This window comes from Suricata suricatta, chromosome 12 (assembly GCF_006229205.1).
Source record: "Suricata suricatta isolate VVHF042 chromosome 12, meerkat_22Aug2017_6uvM2_HiC, whole genome shotgun sequence".
NCBI classification, from domain to species: domain Eukaryota; kingdom Metazoa; phylum Chordata; class Mammalia; order Carnivora; family Herpestidae; genus Suricata; species Suricata suricatta.
In genome coordinates, this window is record NC_043711.1 from 49336589 (window position 1) to 49354251 (window position 17663).

At 37.1% G+C, this 17663-nt stretch overlaps 1 protein-coding gene across 14 annotated transcripts in view; it reads left to right on the forward strand.

Moving 5' to 3' along the window:
* Nucleotides 1-17663, forward strand: part of SETD5 (SET domain containing 5) — a 50828-nt gene that overhangs the window by 11520 nt on the left and 21645 nt on the right. For all 14 annotated transcript variants that reach the window (XM_029918372.1, XM_029918377.1, XM_029918379.1 and 11 more), the window contains 10 exons: nt 3108-3350; nt 4122-4270; nt 4711-4828; nt 5541-5650; nt 6822-7071; nt 7451-7534; nt 8804-9061; nt 9698-10018; nt 10564-10806; nt 15895-16024. In XM_029918372.1, the coding sequence (XP_029774232.1) occupies nt 3108-3350; nt 4122-4270; nt 4711-4828; nt 5541-5650; nt 6822-7071; nt 7451-7534; nt 8804-9061; nt 9698-10018; nt 10564-10806; nt 15895-16024 (1906 nt within the window). The remainder of the gene's footprint in view (nt 1-3107; nt 3351-4121; nt 4271-4710; nt 4829-5540; nt 5651-6821; nt 7072-7450; nt 7535-8803; nt 9062-9697; nt 10019-10563; nt 10807-15894; nt 16025-17663) is intronic.

Here is a 17663-nt window from a genome sequence, read left to right on the forward strand (position 1 = left end):
TGATCTTGCATTTTGGTCAGCTTCTTTCCTGGCATTGATGGTCTGGGAATCTTGGACTCTGCTTTTTGTTAGTTTGTAATTGTTGCCATTCAGTTTTAATAGAACCTTTCTCTGAAATAGGTTTTCTTGGCCATTTTCTGAAATATTTTCCCTTTCTATAATGAACCTTCATTTACTGGTTTTTCATTAGCTGCTTTTCTAGTGGGTGGGGGTGGAGGGAAGTGACATTTTACCAAACAAAATGAGGCTGATGGTTCTGTCATTGTAATTGGCCTCAACCTCTGAACTGAGGTTTTTCTGGTGATACAGTGTCTCTTGTACGCCCACCCTAGCACCATTTGGACTGTAAGCACCAGTGGAAGGATAATTTTCATCAGTTAGAAAAGTAGTATTATTGATAGAAATTAGTCTTACTGGAATTAACTTTTGAACTGTTTTTTTCTCTGGCATATCTATTTGATATAGAAGATGCAGGTTATGTTAGTGTGTTTCTTTTCTTCATTTATCTAAAGAAACAGCTTGTTAGGTGATACTGGATAGTGGTTGGAATTTTGAGAAATTACGTGCAATGGTTTAAAAGGACTGGGTGATAACAGTTTCCCCAAAGGAGATTTGATTATACTATCTGGTATTTTTCTTTACCTATGTATATGTAAGAGGATAGCATAGCTCCCAATTCACTAATTATGGCTTCATAACATTTAGTTAGAATAAGATCTAATTTAATTTTATAAGCATTTCTATCCCTAAATGTGTAAATGATTAAAAGCAGTTTTCCTTGTTGACAGTTATATGGCATAAACATTAAAATCTTTTAGTAAGGAAAATCTTTATTAGAATTAATAAACTTAAGTATCTGTTGCATACCAGTCAATATGACTGATGTTAACGACGATCACAGGTGACTACACTTTATCTAAAATTTGAAGGCCTCACTTTGTATGTACCCGTAAAAAGACTTGTACATTCCTGTAAAAGTAATGGGAAGGGACTTAGACCCCACAAGCGTCAAGAGTCCTGGGATGTTTTGGAACACAGCTTACTCATTATTTTAATTAACTAATTAATTAATTAATTTTGATAGATCTGTCTCCTGTCAGAGGTCACATTTGCCTTCACTGCCCCTTTATTTTTTGTCTTATTTTCTTATAGGGACCTTAAATAGCCCCAATCTCAACTATTAAGCTTTTTTCTCTTTTATCAGCTAACTGCTGCAACTTAACCTCCAGGTTTTCAAAACCTCTTGAAAACTGTCGATTGGCCGCTCCTGAAAACTACATAGAAACTTCTACATGTAAATTACTTGTATTTTCAAGATATTGACAGTTCCATAGGCATTTTAAAATTTAAGTAACAACAACAAAAAAATACAAGTTTATTTTTTGATTCTCATACAAGAATTCTAAGTTGGGTTACAAGTTTGTACTCAGAATTAATTATTAGTAAGAGCACCACCAAAGATGTGGATGAGAGACATAAGAATGAGAAGTAGTCATCCTTTGGATTTGTATCCCAAAATCCAGACCTCACCTCCTGGAGAATACTTGTAACCACTAGGTGCCGGTAACACATACACCCAGGTGTGATAATAAGAAATGACTTCCGATATTATGAAATGTCTTCTAGGAGGAAAAATCACCTCTGCTTGAGAACCATGCTCTAAACCCACTGAGTTGGGGTTTCTAGTACCCAGAAGAATGTAACAGCAGAGTAGTCAGAGTTTCTATTAGTGAACAGCAGCTAATCATGTGACAAAGGCTTCTAGTATAAATTAAATGTAGTAAATCATCAGTGTAGTGATCACGACTGAATGCTTAAACCTGGGAATACTGTATGGGCCCCCCCAGTCCCCAGTCTGATAAGCACCCTTACATCTCAAGTTTTGTACTTTTCTTTTGCTTAGCTGTTCCTGATCCTTAATGCAGGTGATACTGTGTTCTCAGTGTGTTGGCCTTAGGTGTTTCTTAGATCCCTTCATTTATTATTCATTCTTTTGGACTGTGGTGAGATGGGTAGAAAATGAAAGTGTTAATTTTTTCTTTTCATTTCCCTGTTCCTTGGGGAAAGGACGATAGACAACAATCAAAAACAGTGACAAATGGAGAAAGAAAGCAATTGTTAAAATAGGTATAAGTGTTTTCTGTGTCATTCATGGAAAGTATTTTTAATTTTCTTATTCCTGTATTTGTAACCTTAGTTGGACATGGATTTGCAAGGTAGCTTTGGTATTATGGTATCTTTTCCTTCTATTCATCACTGGTATGACATCATCACTATCGGTTTTTTGTTTTGTTTTCTGAGGACACTTGAAGCCCATGCAGGAGAAAATGTGTCAGACTTAAGCTGTGTCTCTGTGTCTCAAATGTAAAAGCTGTCTGTTTAGGATAATGTTGCTAATACATAATAATTCTTTCTCAGGATTGTCACCATAGAGAGCCGTGGTTTTCCTAGAGAAGTAGAGCAGAGTACCTCTCAGCATTTTCTACACTCCATCTACCCACTCCCCTGCCCCCACCTCACTTCTTCAAACTGCAGCTGTTGAAACTGTCAGAAATAGATATCTAGAAGGATACACTCCAAAATGATAACTTTGTCTCTGGGAGGCAAGATTATGGGTTATTTATTTGGGTCACATGTATTTATAGACTTAACATGTATTTAATTGTATAATGAAAATAACATGTCACAAAACAACTAAACGCATTCAGTCATGTATGGGAATTTAAACAGCATGATCTTTTCAGGTATCTCTGTTTATTTTTATGAAGATTTTCTTGTGAACTTGGTGTCATTCTTATAAGAACAAAAATTTATTTCTGTGATTTAAAAATGGTCGTAAAATCACAGTGATGCGATGGAACTGTGATCCAAATTAATTTCTCACTTTATAAATGAGGAAACTTCTTGTCTAAGAAGTTGTTCAAGGCCTCACATCTCATTGGTAACAAAACCATGATAGAAGCCAGATCCCCTGACTCCCAGGCCATTACTCTTTTATGCCACAACAACTGCCAAGTGAAAACTAATTTTCTCTGGAAATACACCCTGTTTTCCCCCAATGTTTATGCATGGATTCTCCTAACCTGCCTGACCTTTGTTCTCTACAGAATTCTCCTTCTGAAGCACAGAATTTAGATGAGAATACAACTGAGGGATGGGAAAATCGGATAAGACTATGGACTGATCAGTATGAAGAAGCTTTCACTAATCAGTACAGTGCAGATGTACAGAACGCCCTTGAACAACATCTACATTCTAGCAAGGAATTTGTGGGCAAACCTGCTATTTTAGACACTATTAATAAGACTGAATTGGCCTGTAATAATACAGTTATTGGTTCCCAAATGCAGGTAAGGATCAAAAGGTAAAAGACTCTCTATAAGTAAGTAGTTGAGACTTTCTGAACCCAGAAAGAGGGCCTATAATGGAAGTACCATTTTTTTTTTTTTTTTAATGTATAAGCCTTAGAATAACAAATTAGCCAGCTGATGAGCATCTTGAACCAAAAGCAAGTCGAGGTGACTGGAACCCTCCTGGATACATTTTTTTTTTAAATGTTTATTTATTTTTGAGAGAGAGAGCACGAGCAAGGGAGGGAGAGCAGAGAGAGGGAGACGTAGAATCTACAACAGGCTCCAGGCTCTGTGCTGTTGACGTGGGGCTCGAACTCATGAACCGCGAGGTCATGACCTGAGCCAGAGTCAGAGGCTTAACCGACTGAGCCACCTAGGCGCCCCTGGATACATATTTTTAAAGTATTAATTAAAAATAGGTAAATTAGGATAGGAAATTGTATACAGCCTCAGTAGGAGTTTTTAAGATTAATAGAAAGCTGAACTTGTTCTTTCCCATTCTTAAATTAGACATAGAGCCACTAAAATTTTAACAGTATATTTTTCTCTGATCTTTTCTTGCTTTTTGTGAGGGATGAGGTCACTGGTTTATTGGGTGGACCCTGTTTCCTGGAAACTTTTATCATTCAAAATTTCTGATTATTGAGCTAAATTGTATACAAATAAAACCTGAAAATATTAGTATCTTTTCCTCATTTAGGAAGTATTTCAGTTGTCTGTCATGCTGCTGTTGCTGTTGTCTAATATCAATACTCTGGTTTTACTCAGCTACAGTTGGGAAGAGTCACTCGTGTTCAAAAGCACCGGAAGATCCTGAGGGCTGCAAGAGATTTGGCTTTGGACACTCTTATAATAGAGTATCGAGGGAAAGTCATGTTACGACAACAATTTGAGGTCAATGGGCATTTCTTCAAAAAGTAAGAACCTCATTCACTGAGCAGTGAGGGCTACTAAAGTGGGCCTGGCAGAGTGGCATGGCTGTAAAAAGAGAAAAGAAAAGAAAAGAAAAAACATCCTGATTGATATAATGCTCTTGGGGAAAAGATTAGAACTCAGATAAGCTCAAATCTGTCTGCTATTTGCAAAAAATAAAAATAAAAAATAAAAAAAAGTGCAAATAAATCTACGAATTGTTCAATGTATAAAGTGGTAATGACTCCTTTGCAATCCAAACATTTCTTGCTTTGTGCTTGTTCTTTAGTTAAAAGCAGACAAGCATGTGATGTTTTTCAAGTTAAGGAATTGCAAAGGACTGCTGCTTCTTCTGTCAGCATATGCTTCATTATTTGAAGTGAAGTCATGGGGTGGCATTTTTGTTTGTGTTGAGAATTACAGGAATTTCACTTATATCCCTTAGACCATACCCCTTTGTGCTCTTCTACTCAAAATTCAATGGTGTAGAGATGTGTGTGGATGCACGTACTTTCGGTAATGATGCTCGGTTCATCAGAAGATCGTGTACACCAAATGCAGAGGTAAGATTTCTGTAACAACTTCTCTTTGAATGGAACTACCAAAGGACAAGTCTACTGAAGATGCAGTCTGAAAACTTCACCCAGATTCATTTAAGGTCTGTAGATAATGATTATGATCTGTTACCATAAGAGACAGAAAACAAAAGTAATGATGCTTTTATTCTATCTAACAGGATGGGGGTAAGCAGTGGATTTTCTTAGAGGAGGCAGGAATCGGAAGAAGCAATTTAGCATTTGCTAAAGAGAACTTTCTTATTTAAGAAATTATTATATGATAGAAAATGTCATTAGGCTCAAACTAAGCTGTGTGGTTGCACTTTTTTAGATTTTAGGTAAAAGTGTTGTAAGAGAGATGCTAGACACTTCTAGAATTTATTACTCAATGCATAATCAGTTCAACTACATCAAATGAAGCAAGAAAAGCCATAGAGCTTTTCTTATGGGCTAAGGAATTTTAATTCTTTGATGCAGTTGACAGTAGCTTTAAGTGGAAAGCAGAGATCTTACCCTCATTCCTAACATCTCAGGTTTTCTCTATTTTTTTTCTATTTTTAAAGTATTAATAATTTTCAAGCAATTACTGTGTAATAATTTCATATGAAATGATAGAGTTAAGTAACAGGTAATGTTTTAGCAACAGGTTTTTTTTGTCTCTTACGGAGAGTTCCTGGTCTTTATGGTAAATCATAAACCATAAACCATGTTCACACAGGTGCGACACATGATTGCAGATGGGATGATTCACCTGTGTATCTATGCAGTGTCTGCCATCACCAAGGATGCTGAGGTCACGATAGCATTTGATTATGAGTACAGTAACTGGTAAGACCTCCAAAACCTTTCCTAAATGAATGGTCTTACATATTACATATCTTAAGCTCTTTTATTGGTCTGCTTTTGTTCCTTGTTATTTCCCTTTTTTTTTTTAACCTAATCTTTCCATTTTTTTGCCTGGAAATTGTGGAGGGAAAGACAGATTATGGTTGTTTTTGTTTTGTTTTGTTTCATTTTGTTTTGTTTTGTTTTGTTGCTAGAGATACAGATACATAGTATGGCAGTGTTCATTGCTCTCCTAACCAAAAGTGTTTTGTGTTTATGTCTCTGTAGCAAGACCAGTAAAAGGATAGGTATGAGATACTCCTAGAAATTGCGGTAGCAGTTGTTGTTATGAACACAACACTTGTGCCAGGGATCATATAGAATGAAAATTTTAAACTTCACCCCATCTGTTCAAACTGTGTAATCTATCTGAATGAGACAAAGCAGAGAAACTAAGATGGCAAGCCACAGATAAATATGTGATGGATTTTGTAAAATTGATGCTTTTTTCTCTCTTGGTCCTTTTAGACCAAAAAGGTTATGTGGTAAATTGATGTTCAACACAGTATGAGAGAAAAAGGTGTTACAAATAAGTAGGGAATCGTTAGGATAAAAGTGAGGATGTGGTGAAAGTAGGCACAAAAGAAGTATGGCCTCTTTAGCCCCTATTATTGATTGACTGCCCTCTAAATAGCATAAAGACATTTAGAAGGGACACTTGGGTGACTCGGTTAAGTGTCTAACTTCGGCTTAGGTCATGATCTCACAGTTCGTCAGATCTGTGGGTTGACAACTTAGAGCCTAGAACCTGCTTTGGATTCTGTGTCTCCATCTCTGTCTCCCCTCCCCTGCTCATGTTCTGTCTCTGTCTCTCAAAAATAAATAAATGTTAAAAAAAAATTAAAAGAAAAGACATTTGGGAGAATTAAACTTAGTGGAGGCTTTCTTTCCTTTTCACTCACCATATGTAGGGTAAGAGTTGGGAGTTATATAGCAAATAATGGAGTGCCAAATATTGAAAAGTATTCCTATGACTCTAATATGTCTGTTTAACTTATTCAAAAATAATACTAGAGGAAATTCCCGTATTGTTATTCCAAGACAATGAATGGAACAGTATGCCTCGTTTTTCAAGGGTACTAAGACAGCACTCTTGGTTGTTTCTTTCGAGCAGTAATTATAAAGTGGACTGTGCATGTCACAAGGGGAACCGTAATTGCCCTATACAGAAAAGGAATCCCAATGCTGCAGAACCACCACTCCCACCTCCTCCAAGCTTACCCACCATAGGAGCAGAGACAAGACGTAGAAAAGCACGACGGAAAGAGCTAGAGATGGAGCAGCAGAATGAGGCTCCAGAAGAGGATAACAATCAGCAAACAGAACAAGTTCCTGAGAAAGTAACTGTGTCCAGTGACCATGAGGTAATCTTCCCCTCATCAGAAGATGTTGCTATGGTATTGATTCTCTGCAAATAAAGAGGATCCCAGGTTGCCGTATGTTGTTATAGGTAGGGAGTCCATAATAACACTTAATGCCCTTCACGTCAAGGTGGGTGTGCATTCATTCATTGTCTGTCTCTCCCCCCCCTTTTTTTTTATGTCGAGAACATCCTTTCATCTGCTTTTCCATGTTTCACTTCAGAGAATGATGCTCATTTGCATTTACCATGTGGTCTCATATGAATAACGCGATATAAAGTATTAGAAAATGTTTCTAGAGGATTTTAAGCTACCAGAGAAAAAGACAGTTGCTTTTTCTTAGACCTTAAGAGTTCAGCTGAATATCACCTCTGTTTTAAAGGAAATAGACAATCCAGAAGAAAAAGCAGAAGAAGAGAAAGAAGAAGTTACAGATGACCAGGAGAACCCAGCTCATAGCAGAAGGGTGGGTACCTTCTAATGTCCTTTTGTTCCTGTTAGCCACAGCATGTGAACCCCTTCTTTTCTGAGTTTGTATCTTCTTTTTCTTTGATGAAGGTACTATATCATCACTTGCACTTAACAGTTTGGGCTTTTTTTTTTTTTATAAAGGTGATTTCTTTATGACTTATTTATTTTTATCTCACAGACACACATAGTAGTTGTCTAGTGATTATTATCTGATGATGGTCTTCAGAGGTTTCTTACTAATAGTCTGGTTGGAATGAAATATGTATGTTGGGGTTTCTTGATATGGAATCGGGTGAGGTTTGTTTTTATTTTGTTTTTTGGGTTATTTGTGTGTGTGTGTGTGTGTGTGTGTGTGTGTGTGTGTGTGTGTGTGTGTGTATTTATTCTGAGATGGGGGTGGAGGGAGTCACTTGATAGACTGATCCACCTAGGCGCCCCTCTAATTGTGTGAGTTTTGACATAAAAATAAAACTTTTCGTCACATGAATTCAAAAAATCTACTCTGTTGCTGGAGCCAACCATGTTTAGTTCTGGTCCTGAGAAATTAAAATATATTTCATTATTTTTTAATTCTGAAAATCATGAAAAAAGATGGTTTTGATGACATTTTGTCTTTCTTTTTTAAGTTTACTTATTTTGAGAGAGAGTGCATGATAAGGAGAGGAGCAGAGAAAAAGGGAGAGAGAGAATCCCAAGCAGGCTCCACACTGTCAGCATAGAGCCCAAGGTAGGGCTCAATCCCATGAATTGTGATATGACCTGAGCTGAAATCAACTTTAATGACCAAGCCCCCCAGGCCCCCTGACTGTTTTTCTTTTATATTAAAAAGTGTCACAGTAACTGGAGATTTTGAAAAGTTTAGAGTTCACTATTCCTACACATCCTTCCGACATTTAAAAAAAAATTGTTTAGGGGTACCTGGGTAGCTCAGTCAGGTGAGTGTCTAACTCTTGATTTCAGCTCTGGTCATGATACCAGGGTTGTGAGATCAAGCCCCACATCCAGCCTCATGCTGAGCATGAAGCCTGCTTAGGCTTCTTTTTCTTTCCTTCTGCCCCTCTACCCCGCTTATTCACTCTCTCTCTCAAAAAAAAAAAACTTTTTTCTTTAAGTTTTAGTTTTTACTTATGTTCTCTAAGATATATGTATCATTTTACTGGCAAATGTCTGTAAATGTGTATGAATTTCCATTAATAACATTTCTAGAAAAATGTCTCTGCCTTTTATTGAAGTTTCTTTCTATGTTAATGCTATTTCTTTCTAGACCCGGGAAGACAGGAAGGTCGAAGCCATCATGCATGCTTTTGAAAACTTAGAGAAAAGAAAGAAGCGACGGGATCAGCCCTTAGAACAAAGCAACTCTGACATAGAGATTACTACCACCACCTCTGAGACCCCTCTGGGAGAAGAGGCAAAAACTGAAGCCACTGAACCTGAAGTTAGCAATCCTGCTTCAAACATGGCCATCCCAAGCACCCCACAGAGTGTTGGAGTGAACACCCGGAGGTCTTCCCAAGCAGGGGTAAGAGATGGAAAGACTTTAGGCCTTAGGCTACCTATCTTTTGGAATAGTTAAAATCCGCATTTTTCAGCCTCGCCTCATATTACAATAAAAAAGGCCATTTTTATCAGCTAATTTGCGGCAATCAGGGAAACTATATCAGGCTAGAATGTAACTTCATACTGTGTCTACCAGATAAAACTGTTGGTGGTGAGTTCATAAAAATCATTTCATTTCTCTTTTGGTTCTTCTGTATAGCACAGGCACCTGACCTGTCATAGGATTCACAGGATAAACGCATCTTTTCGTTCCCTAACCTGGCCATGAATTCTAAGCCTTAAGCCAAACCTCAGTACCCAGGAAAGAAACGAAGGAATTACCTTTCCTGCTAAGAACCCTAAAATTAGGTAGCTACCTTCAGCCGACTTTTTGACCTATTTTATAAATACTTATTATAAAGAAATAGGCATCTACCTACAGCCTCTTAGGCTGACTTGTGTAAGTTTTTTTAATGATTATGTTTGACATTTAGCATTTCTAAATACTCACTTTTTTTTTTTATCACTAAATATTCAGAATGCTTCAAGTGAATAGGAGGTTGGATAGAATGTATGCTGATAAGTTTCTGGTAAACATTTTACTCTGCTGTTGTCACAGGATGTTGCTACAGAAAAACCAGTACCCAAGCCACCTCCAGCAAAGCCTTCTAGGCCCCGACCGAAGAGTCGCATTTCTCGGTACCGGACCAGTTCAGCCCAAAGACTAAAGCGTCAGAAGCAGGCCATTGCACAACAGGCAGAGTTGTCACAAGCTGCCTTGGAAGAGGGTGGAAATAACAGCTCTGTGACTCCTACTGAAGCTGGAAATACAGATAGTGCAGGAGAAAACAGGCCATTAATAGGGTCTGACCCAACTGTAGTATCAGTTATGGGATCCCATGTCAACCGTGCTGCACCTAAATACCCCAAAACCAAAAAGGTAAGTCACAAATCTTCGAAAGTCTAGTCTGGCAAGAGCTGTGTCTTAGTAAAGTGAGAGGACCTATAATGTCCAGAAAACAATCATCCAAGTATTACTAGATTGAAAGTTTTATTTTTATTTATTTATTTTTCTACTATGCATGATAGCAACAGCATCAGAACATCAGGAAGAGTCATGTGGTTCAGAAACACGGACCAATGGAGTGTTACATCATCGCTGCTGTAGATTGAAAGTTTTAGATAAAAAGTTTTGTTTGAGGCATTAAGCCGAAACCATCCTCCTACTGAACCATCCTCCTCTTTTGTTCCCTTAACTTTTAGGCAGGGCTTAAATTGCTGATAGCTGGAATTACTCTTCCATTAATGATCATGCAAAGAGTGAAGGAAGATACCTTGCATTCTGATTGCCCAGTTCATGTTTTCTGCAGCTACTATATCTATCTCTGTCCTAGTTTCTAGCTGAAGTTTGTCTTTGTGAGCTACACTGCTGCTTCTGGCTTTTACATCTCCAGCACCAACTAATGATCTCTTTTTTTACCTTAGTATCTAGTTACAGAATGGTTGAATGACAAAGCAGAGAAGCAAGAATGCCCTGTTGAGTGCCCTTTACGTATCACCACGGACCCAACTGTACTGGCAACAACCCTGAACATGTTACCCGGTCTTATCCATTCCCCATTAATTTGCACCACCCCCAAACACTACATTCGCTTTGGGTCACCCTTTATCCCTGAGAGACGTCGAAGGCCCCTTCTGCCTGATGGCACCTTCAGCTCCTGTAAAAAGGTATGTCTGTGTTCATGTGGATTTTTTTTTTTTTAACTTAGAGTGCCTATAAAATTGTGACATATATAACCTACTTTCTAGACAGCCACTCTCTGCCCATGTGAGTTTTTAATGAGTTAGTTTTTCAGCCGTGAATAGTGATGCATCCAGAGTCAGTAGGACTAAAATGGGATGTATACTGCATTTTTGGTGCTCAATTTGTGAAGATTCACTGTTGTGTTGTCCAAGAGCCCTTGAAGTCACTGAGTTAAGAGCACACAACTGTTGATGGCTGGGTAGGGAGGGATGTTCTGTGTGTGCTCTTGTGGTATTGGTTAATGTGTCCATTTGTGAATACTGTGTGAGATTGGGCCCCAGGTACTCTAGAGCACTATTGCATAAGTAAAAAATGATCGAATTGTGTTTTGAATTTATTTAACTATACTGTTATTATTTGAGTGAGTAGAGGAAAAGTCCTGTTATAATTCTTGTTTCTTGATCAAATAACAAACAAGTTGGACTGTTTATTCCCTAGTAAATATGGAACCTACTATAAATTTTCTCTCTTTCTCTCTTTTTCTCATCCCCTCTCCCCACTGTCTCTCTAGTTACGTATTATTTTTGGATCTATGGCAGTAGTGTTTGATGGTTGTTTTTGGAATGCTCTTTCAGAATTCCCAGAAGCCCTGCATATTTTCTGAAGGTGTCTCTTGAGAATAGATTGCTTCCTCAGGCCTATAATGTTTTTGTGTTTCTAGAAGTTTAGGACACCCTTTCATTTGGTCTTACTTTGAGGTAGAGTCTGTTCCCTGGAACACCCTTTTCTCTTATCCTCAGATCTGGAATCAGGCTGCCTTCCTCAGTGTCTGCCATTGCCCTCCTCCACTGGCATCACGTACATGAGGATGCTGCATGTAGATTATTTGATGTGATGAAGTCTCCAACTCCAGGCAGGTCTTCCCTGACTCCTCCAAACTTAAAGCTTTTCTCTTTCCCCAAAGAGCAGAAATTATTTCTTGGGGGTGGGGGGCATGAAGGATGAGATAAAGTGGTGTGGGATATGGAGGGGAGGAGGGCAACAGGGTTCTGTGCACAGAGGAAGGGCACTACCACTGAATGGGTAGTATACACTGAAGGAAGTCTTCCTAATTGCACATCTTACCTAAGAATTTGAGTCACCTAATGGTTTATTTAAATAACCTTAACAAGTAGAATAATCCCTAAGGAGAAATTTGACCATGAGATCTTTGCTAAAAGGGAGGCTTTGTAGACAACCAATCACATAGATGACTTCCAGGTGTCAAGAATAAAAACAATGACATCTTTCTTAAGGAAGAAAAAGACTCAAAATTTACCTAAGTGATAAGGAGGGTTGGGTCTCTGGGGATACATTTTTATACCAAGTCACTTACCTTGGATCTTAGAGATCATCTGCGAGGGGGAAAAATTGCATTTAATAAGCATTATGATTAACCTTATTCTGTAATAATTGGAGGGTTGTGTTAATTCTGGTATGGCATGCAAAACTAATTTTCCTGTTAAATTTACTTCAGTCCCTCCTGAAGAAAAAACATCTAAAAATATTAACATTTTTAGAATGTAATTGAACTATTAGAGAAGGTCTAACAATTAGATGTCGTCTTTAGTTTGGAGGAGCAAGTCAGGTGATGACTTAATATATATCAGAGAGAAGGTTTTTCTTTTGTTGAAGCATCTTATCAAGCCAGATAGTAGTGTCTCCTGTTTTGGTCCTTTGAGAAGGATAGACAGACCATCACTTAACCACAGATTAATAATGAAGTCTGAATTGTAAATAATACAGACAGGCCTCTTGAAGTGTCACCCTAATCATTCTCATGCAGTCAGTCTTGCTTTTCCAGTTAGCAGTGTCCTGTAAAAACCAAAAACATATAGGAATATGATTTCACATCTGATAGAAAATCCATTTCTTAGAACTCTTTTCACCTTGTTATGGTTTAGGACTTGTATGTGTGGATAATCTTCATATCTCCCCTGGCACAGATAAAAATCCCATTCAACTTCTGTCCATGTTATATTCTCCAGATGTGTCTGACCATCCTTAGTCTTATTTTCTGCAGGTTCTGTTCAGGCACTTTATTAGTCTTCAGGAAAAGTTCTAATTGTGTACACTTAGTTATCTGGTAAAATTACCTTTCTTAAATTGGGTCTTTAAAATCTTTTAGTTTAGATCTGAATTGAGTTGAAATCACAGCTTTAATTTTTACTGTTAACATGAAGATTACATTACAAAATAAAAACACCACTTTTTAAAGGGTAAAATTAATGAAATTGGATCCTTTATCTAGAAATTGAACTCCACTCTATCCTAGGTGAGGATGGAAAAGAGTTGTTTTTAGATTGGCTAGAAAAGGACACTAAGGTGTCCTTAGATCCTTAGGACATATAGGTCCTAGTGTAGGACCTATGAAGATATGCATTATTCAACAAAATTGTGATGAATTTCTGAAATTCTCAGAGAATATAAGTTAAATGAGAAAAACCATCCTCCATGGGATTAGTTAGAGCAGTGTGTATTGCTCATAGGCCTACTGTTTCTTACCTGATTAAAGGACATAAAAGCCTCAAATTAAAAATCATGTTTTGCGTCCAGATTCTTCGAGTGTTCGACAGAACATTTTTTGATGTCCCTGGAATTTCTAAATTACATTGAATCATAGTTCTTAAAAAGCACACTATGACATATCTTTTACTGGGTGTTCACATATTTAAGAATGGTAGCATTGATTTTTATGCGTGACTAATCAGCCTTTCAGAAGTGTCCTTCCTTGTTCTTTATAAGTCTTCTCTAAACTTACCTCGTAGGTATAATATGAGTGGGGTGTGGGGGATTTGGCCTTCCAGATTTATTAGAAAACCATCCTGACTGAAAATGAACTTTACTTTGCATTGGTATTTTATTGTATACCCTGGAGAGTTATTAATCTGTTTGTCTCCATACATAGCATTGAAATACAGCTGAACAAGGCTTCGCTAAATATATGTACCTAGTAATGTGCTACAAGCTTTCTTCACATATATTCTCTTACTTAGCCTTCATGATAACCTGTGAAATTGGGCTTATTGGCCTTGACTTATAGATTCAGAAACTTTGGCTTAGATGAGTTGCCCAGAGTTAGGCAGCTAGTAAGAGGTTCAGATCTTTGTGGACTCCAAAACCCAAATTACATCCTTGCTCCTTCCCCACAGTAATGAGACTCTTTAAGATATTTCCTCTCACCTGTCTTTGAGATTCTAAAACCTTTTATAGAGAAGGTGAAAGTCTTCCTTTTACCTAATAACTAGCTAGAGCTGAGGGGCTGAGGGTATCTAAAATTAGTTATTAGAGAATTTTGGCTACAAACAAACATTCACATTCTTTTTTGTTTTAATCAGCTCTAATATAGTCATATAGTAAGGCCAGGAGGAATGGGTTTGATCATGTTTGCTATATTTGACCTTATAGCTAACCATAGCAGCATCTTATTCCTTAGAATGCCCCTGTCCTGGTTTTATTTTCCCTTTTTGTAGTCATCAGATCCAGAATGTAAATTCTTTTATGGGTGCATCTACTTGACACTGGAAATATAAGAATTATCTTCTCTTGGAGGAAAGCACAGTGACCTCAAGTGTCATCTGCTCTGAAAAGAAAAACTTGTACTAAAGTTATCTGTAACAAAGGGTTTTTCACTCATTTTGTCCTCCTGGGCCTAATTTTTCCCACCTATACATTGAGTGCTGTGGACAAGGTGACCTCTAAGATCTCTTCTAAGTTGTAAGGCGCTATGGTTCTGACAGACAGTTCATCTTCACATCAGTATTGTGTGTATAAGAGAGTTCATTCTTGGTCTTGTTTTGGCTTTCAGAGACCTGGTCATATCATAAAATGTTGATGCGATTCATTTGACTGTTCAGATCTCTTTTTTATATGCTTATTCACTCCTAACTGCCTATCTTTACAGTTTAATTTTTGCTTTCATTTGGTAGACCACAAAGCCATTTATTTACGCAATGTAAAATTTTTCATGGTAAAATATTCTTCGCATTATTTTCTAAGTTTCTAAGAGGGTAAATCTATTTGTCCTCTTTGGCGAAGAGAATATTTACTTACCTGTAATACTTGTTCTCTAAAGGTGTAAAATTATAATCACCTTTGCTCTTCCTATTTGGGGGAGGGTCTAATTCAGAAATTGATGTTTATCAAAATTCGATCTGTCTTATGTCAGGGCAGGAGAGCCACAGAGTGGTGAGCAACCTACAACTGTGTATCTTAAGAGAACACAATTACAGGTAAGAAATTCTCTCTCTTCTCCAGGATGAATAATCTTAATATCCTAATCTTTGCAGGCTCACTTTCCTGACCTAAATTTATATCTCATCATTCTAGATTCCAGTGTTCACTACAAAAAAATGTGACTGATTATAGAGCTCTTTATGACTTTTTCCCCTTTTTGATTTCTGCAGGAGGTCATTTGTTCTGGTTATTTGCATTATTCTTCCATAAGTTAACCAAAGTACTTGATAAGGGGAAAAAAACCTCAGGTTATTCTGTCTAAGAGTAGATCTTTTGGAAGTAATTTGTACCTGAACTGAAGAGCTATTTATTCTCATCCAAAGTCTTTCTGTAAATCTTTTCTGTTACCTCTTCAGATGTCCCCAGCACAGGGTAGACAACTCTTAAGAGATCTTTTATCTTCTTTATAGGCACTTATTTTATGTGGTTTTCTCCTGTATGATCAGAGTCTCTCTTAAATGAAAGCTAAGATTTCTTGATCTCTTCCGATTTACCCCATACTAAGCAATGTGAAAAGTTGAGTAGTAAGCATTTTTTTATTGGTTTTGGTTTTTTGATGGGATCTCATTATGTGTAATCCAGATTTCCTCAGTTTTGCCCTATAGAAGGATTGATGGGGCGATATTCTAATATAGTGAAACGCAGACAAAAAATACTTGATTCTGGAATTGAATGTGTGTGTTGGAGTGCATCTCTCACCAGTTGATGTGGAATGATCTGGTTAATGTATTTAAAAAAGCTTTCCTAAATAGCTTTAAATGATTATTGATAACTCCCTAATTCTTTTTTCATAATAGCGCTGGATAAAGCAAGCCTTGGAAGAAGGGATGACTCAAACATCATCTGTACCCCAAGAGACTAGAACTCAGCACCTATACCAAAGTAATGAGAATAGTAACTCTTCTAGTATCTGCAAAGACAATGCAGGTACGTATCTCAGACCTTCCTGAATACATAAGCAATAATTATTTCTGGTTCACATAAAAAATTTCAATTTGAGGGACGCTTGGAGGCTCAGTCTGGTTGGGTGTCCAACTTCAGCTCAGGTCATGATCTCACGGTTTGTGGGTTCGAGCCCCACATTGGGCTCTGTGCTGACAGCTAGCTCAGAGCCTGGAGCCTGTCTTCAGATTCTGTGTCTCCCTCTCTCTCTGACCCTTCCCTGTTCATGCTGTCTCTCTCTCTCTCTCTCTCTCTAAAATAAATAAAAACAGTAAAAAAAAATTTTTTTTAATTCAATTTGAGTACTGAAAAGTCTGATACAAAAAAAAACATTGTTATCTAAGTAGTTACTTTACATCTGTCTTTACAGAGGAGGAGAGAGATCTCAAGTCAGGGAATAGTTTTCCAACGCCAACAAGCAACTAGACAGTGTACAGATAACAAATGGTTATAAAAAGGTTAGATACATTTAAAGTAGTAAGTTTAGGAAATCTATAAGAGGAGAAATAAGTAAGAAAGATGTGAGACATTGTTCAGGACAGAATAAAAATTATAGATGATTGAGTTGAGTGGAGCTTGGTTGAAGGAGATGAAAGAAGTAAATGAGAAATTGTTACAACTTTATTGTTTTCAAAAGGACTTGCAGACTTATATAAAATTTTTTGAGGAGACATGGCTTTGAATCCAGTGTGAGGTTTTAAATTAGAAGGTCTTAAAAAATCATCGGGCTTATGGGTTTTCATAGTAACTCTTGAAGGGTAATTTTAATTGAATTGCAATTGAAATCACTGGTACCTGAACTTGTGATACTAACTTTTGGGATAGCCTTTACCAAAGTTTCTTCTGCCAGTTTTCAGCCCAATTGAAAGGTTTCCATAAGTTTATTTCTAGATCAGTTTTTTTTAAATATTACTTAATAAAAAAATACCAAAATAAATTAGATGATAAAGGTCATGTCAGACTACAACTAATGTGATGCAATATTTCAGATTCTCATAGAAACTACTTCACTGTTTCTCTTCATTGATTTTCTGGGTAAATATGAACTTGAATTAAATAGATTTGTACTAGTAGTATCTGGTTTATGTTAAAATTCTGTATAATAGTATATTTGCAAAAACGTAGTCTACTAAAAAAATATTTTTTCACATTCTTAACTTAGTTAATTGTTCTCTCTAGATTGGGTTATACTTCACAAGTTTTCACATGTGTAACCCCAGGATAATGAAATTCCAGTGTAAAACATCTGGAAGATAAATGATATTATGTTCTTAAAGTATTTTACTCTTCTTCTACATCAGAGATTAGGAAGATTTACTCAAACCAGAGTAATATAAAGAAATGTTGAGGGGGTACTTGGGTGGCTCAGTTGATTAAGCATCTGACTTTGGCTCAGATCATGATCTTGTGGCTTGTGCATTCAGGCGCCATGTTCGGTCTGAACTAACTCCTCAGAGCCTGGAGCCTGCTTCAGACCCTGTGTCTCCCTCTCTCTCTCTGCCCCTCCCTCTCTCACACTCTGTCTCTTTCTCTTGAAAAATAAATAGCTTTAAAAATTTTTTTTAATTCTGATACCAGGTTTCCATCAATATTACGATATATTGGCAGCTTTTACAGTACAGTG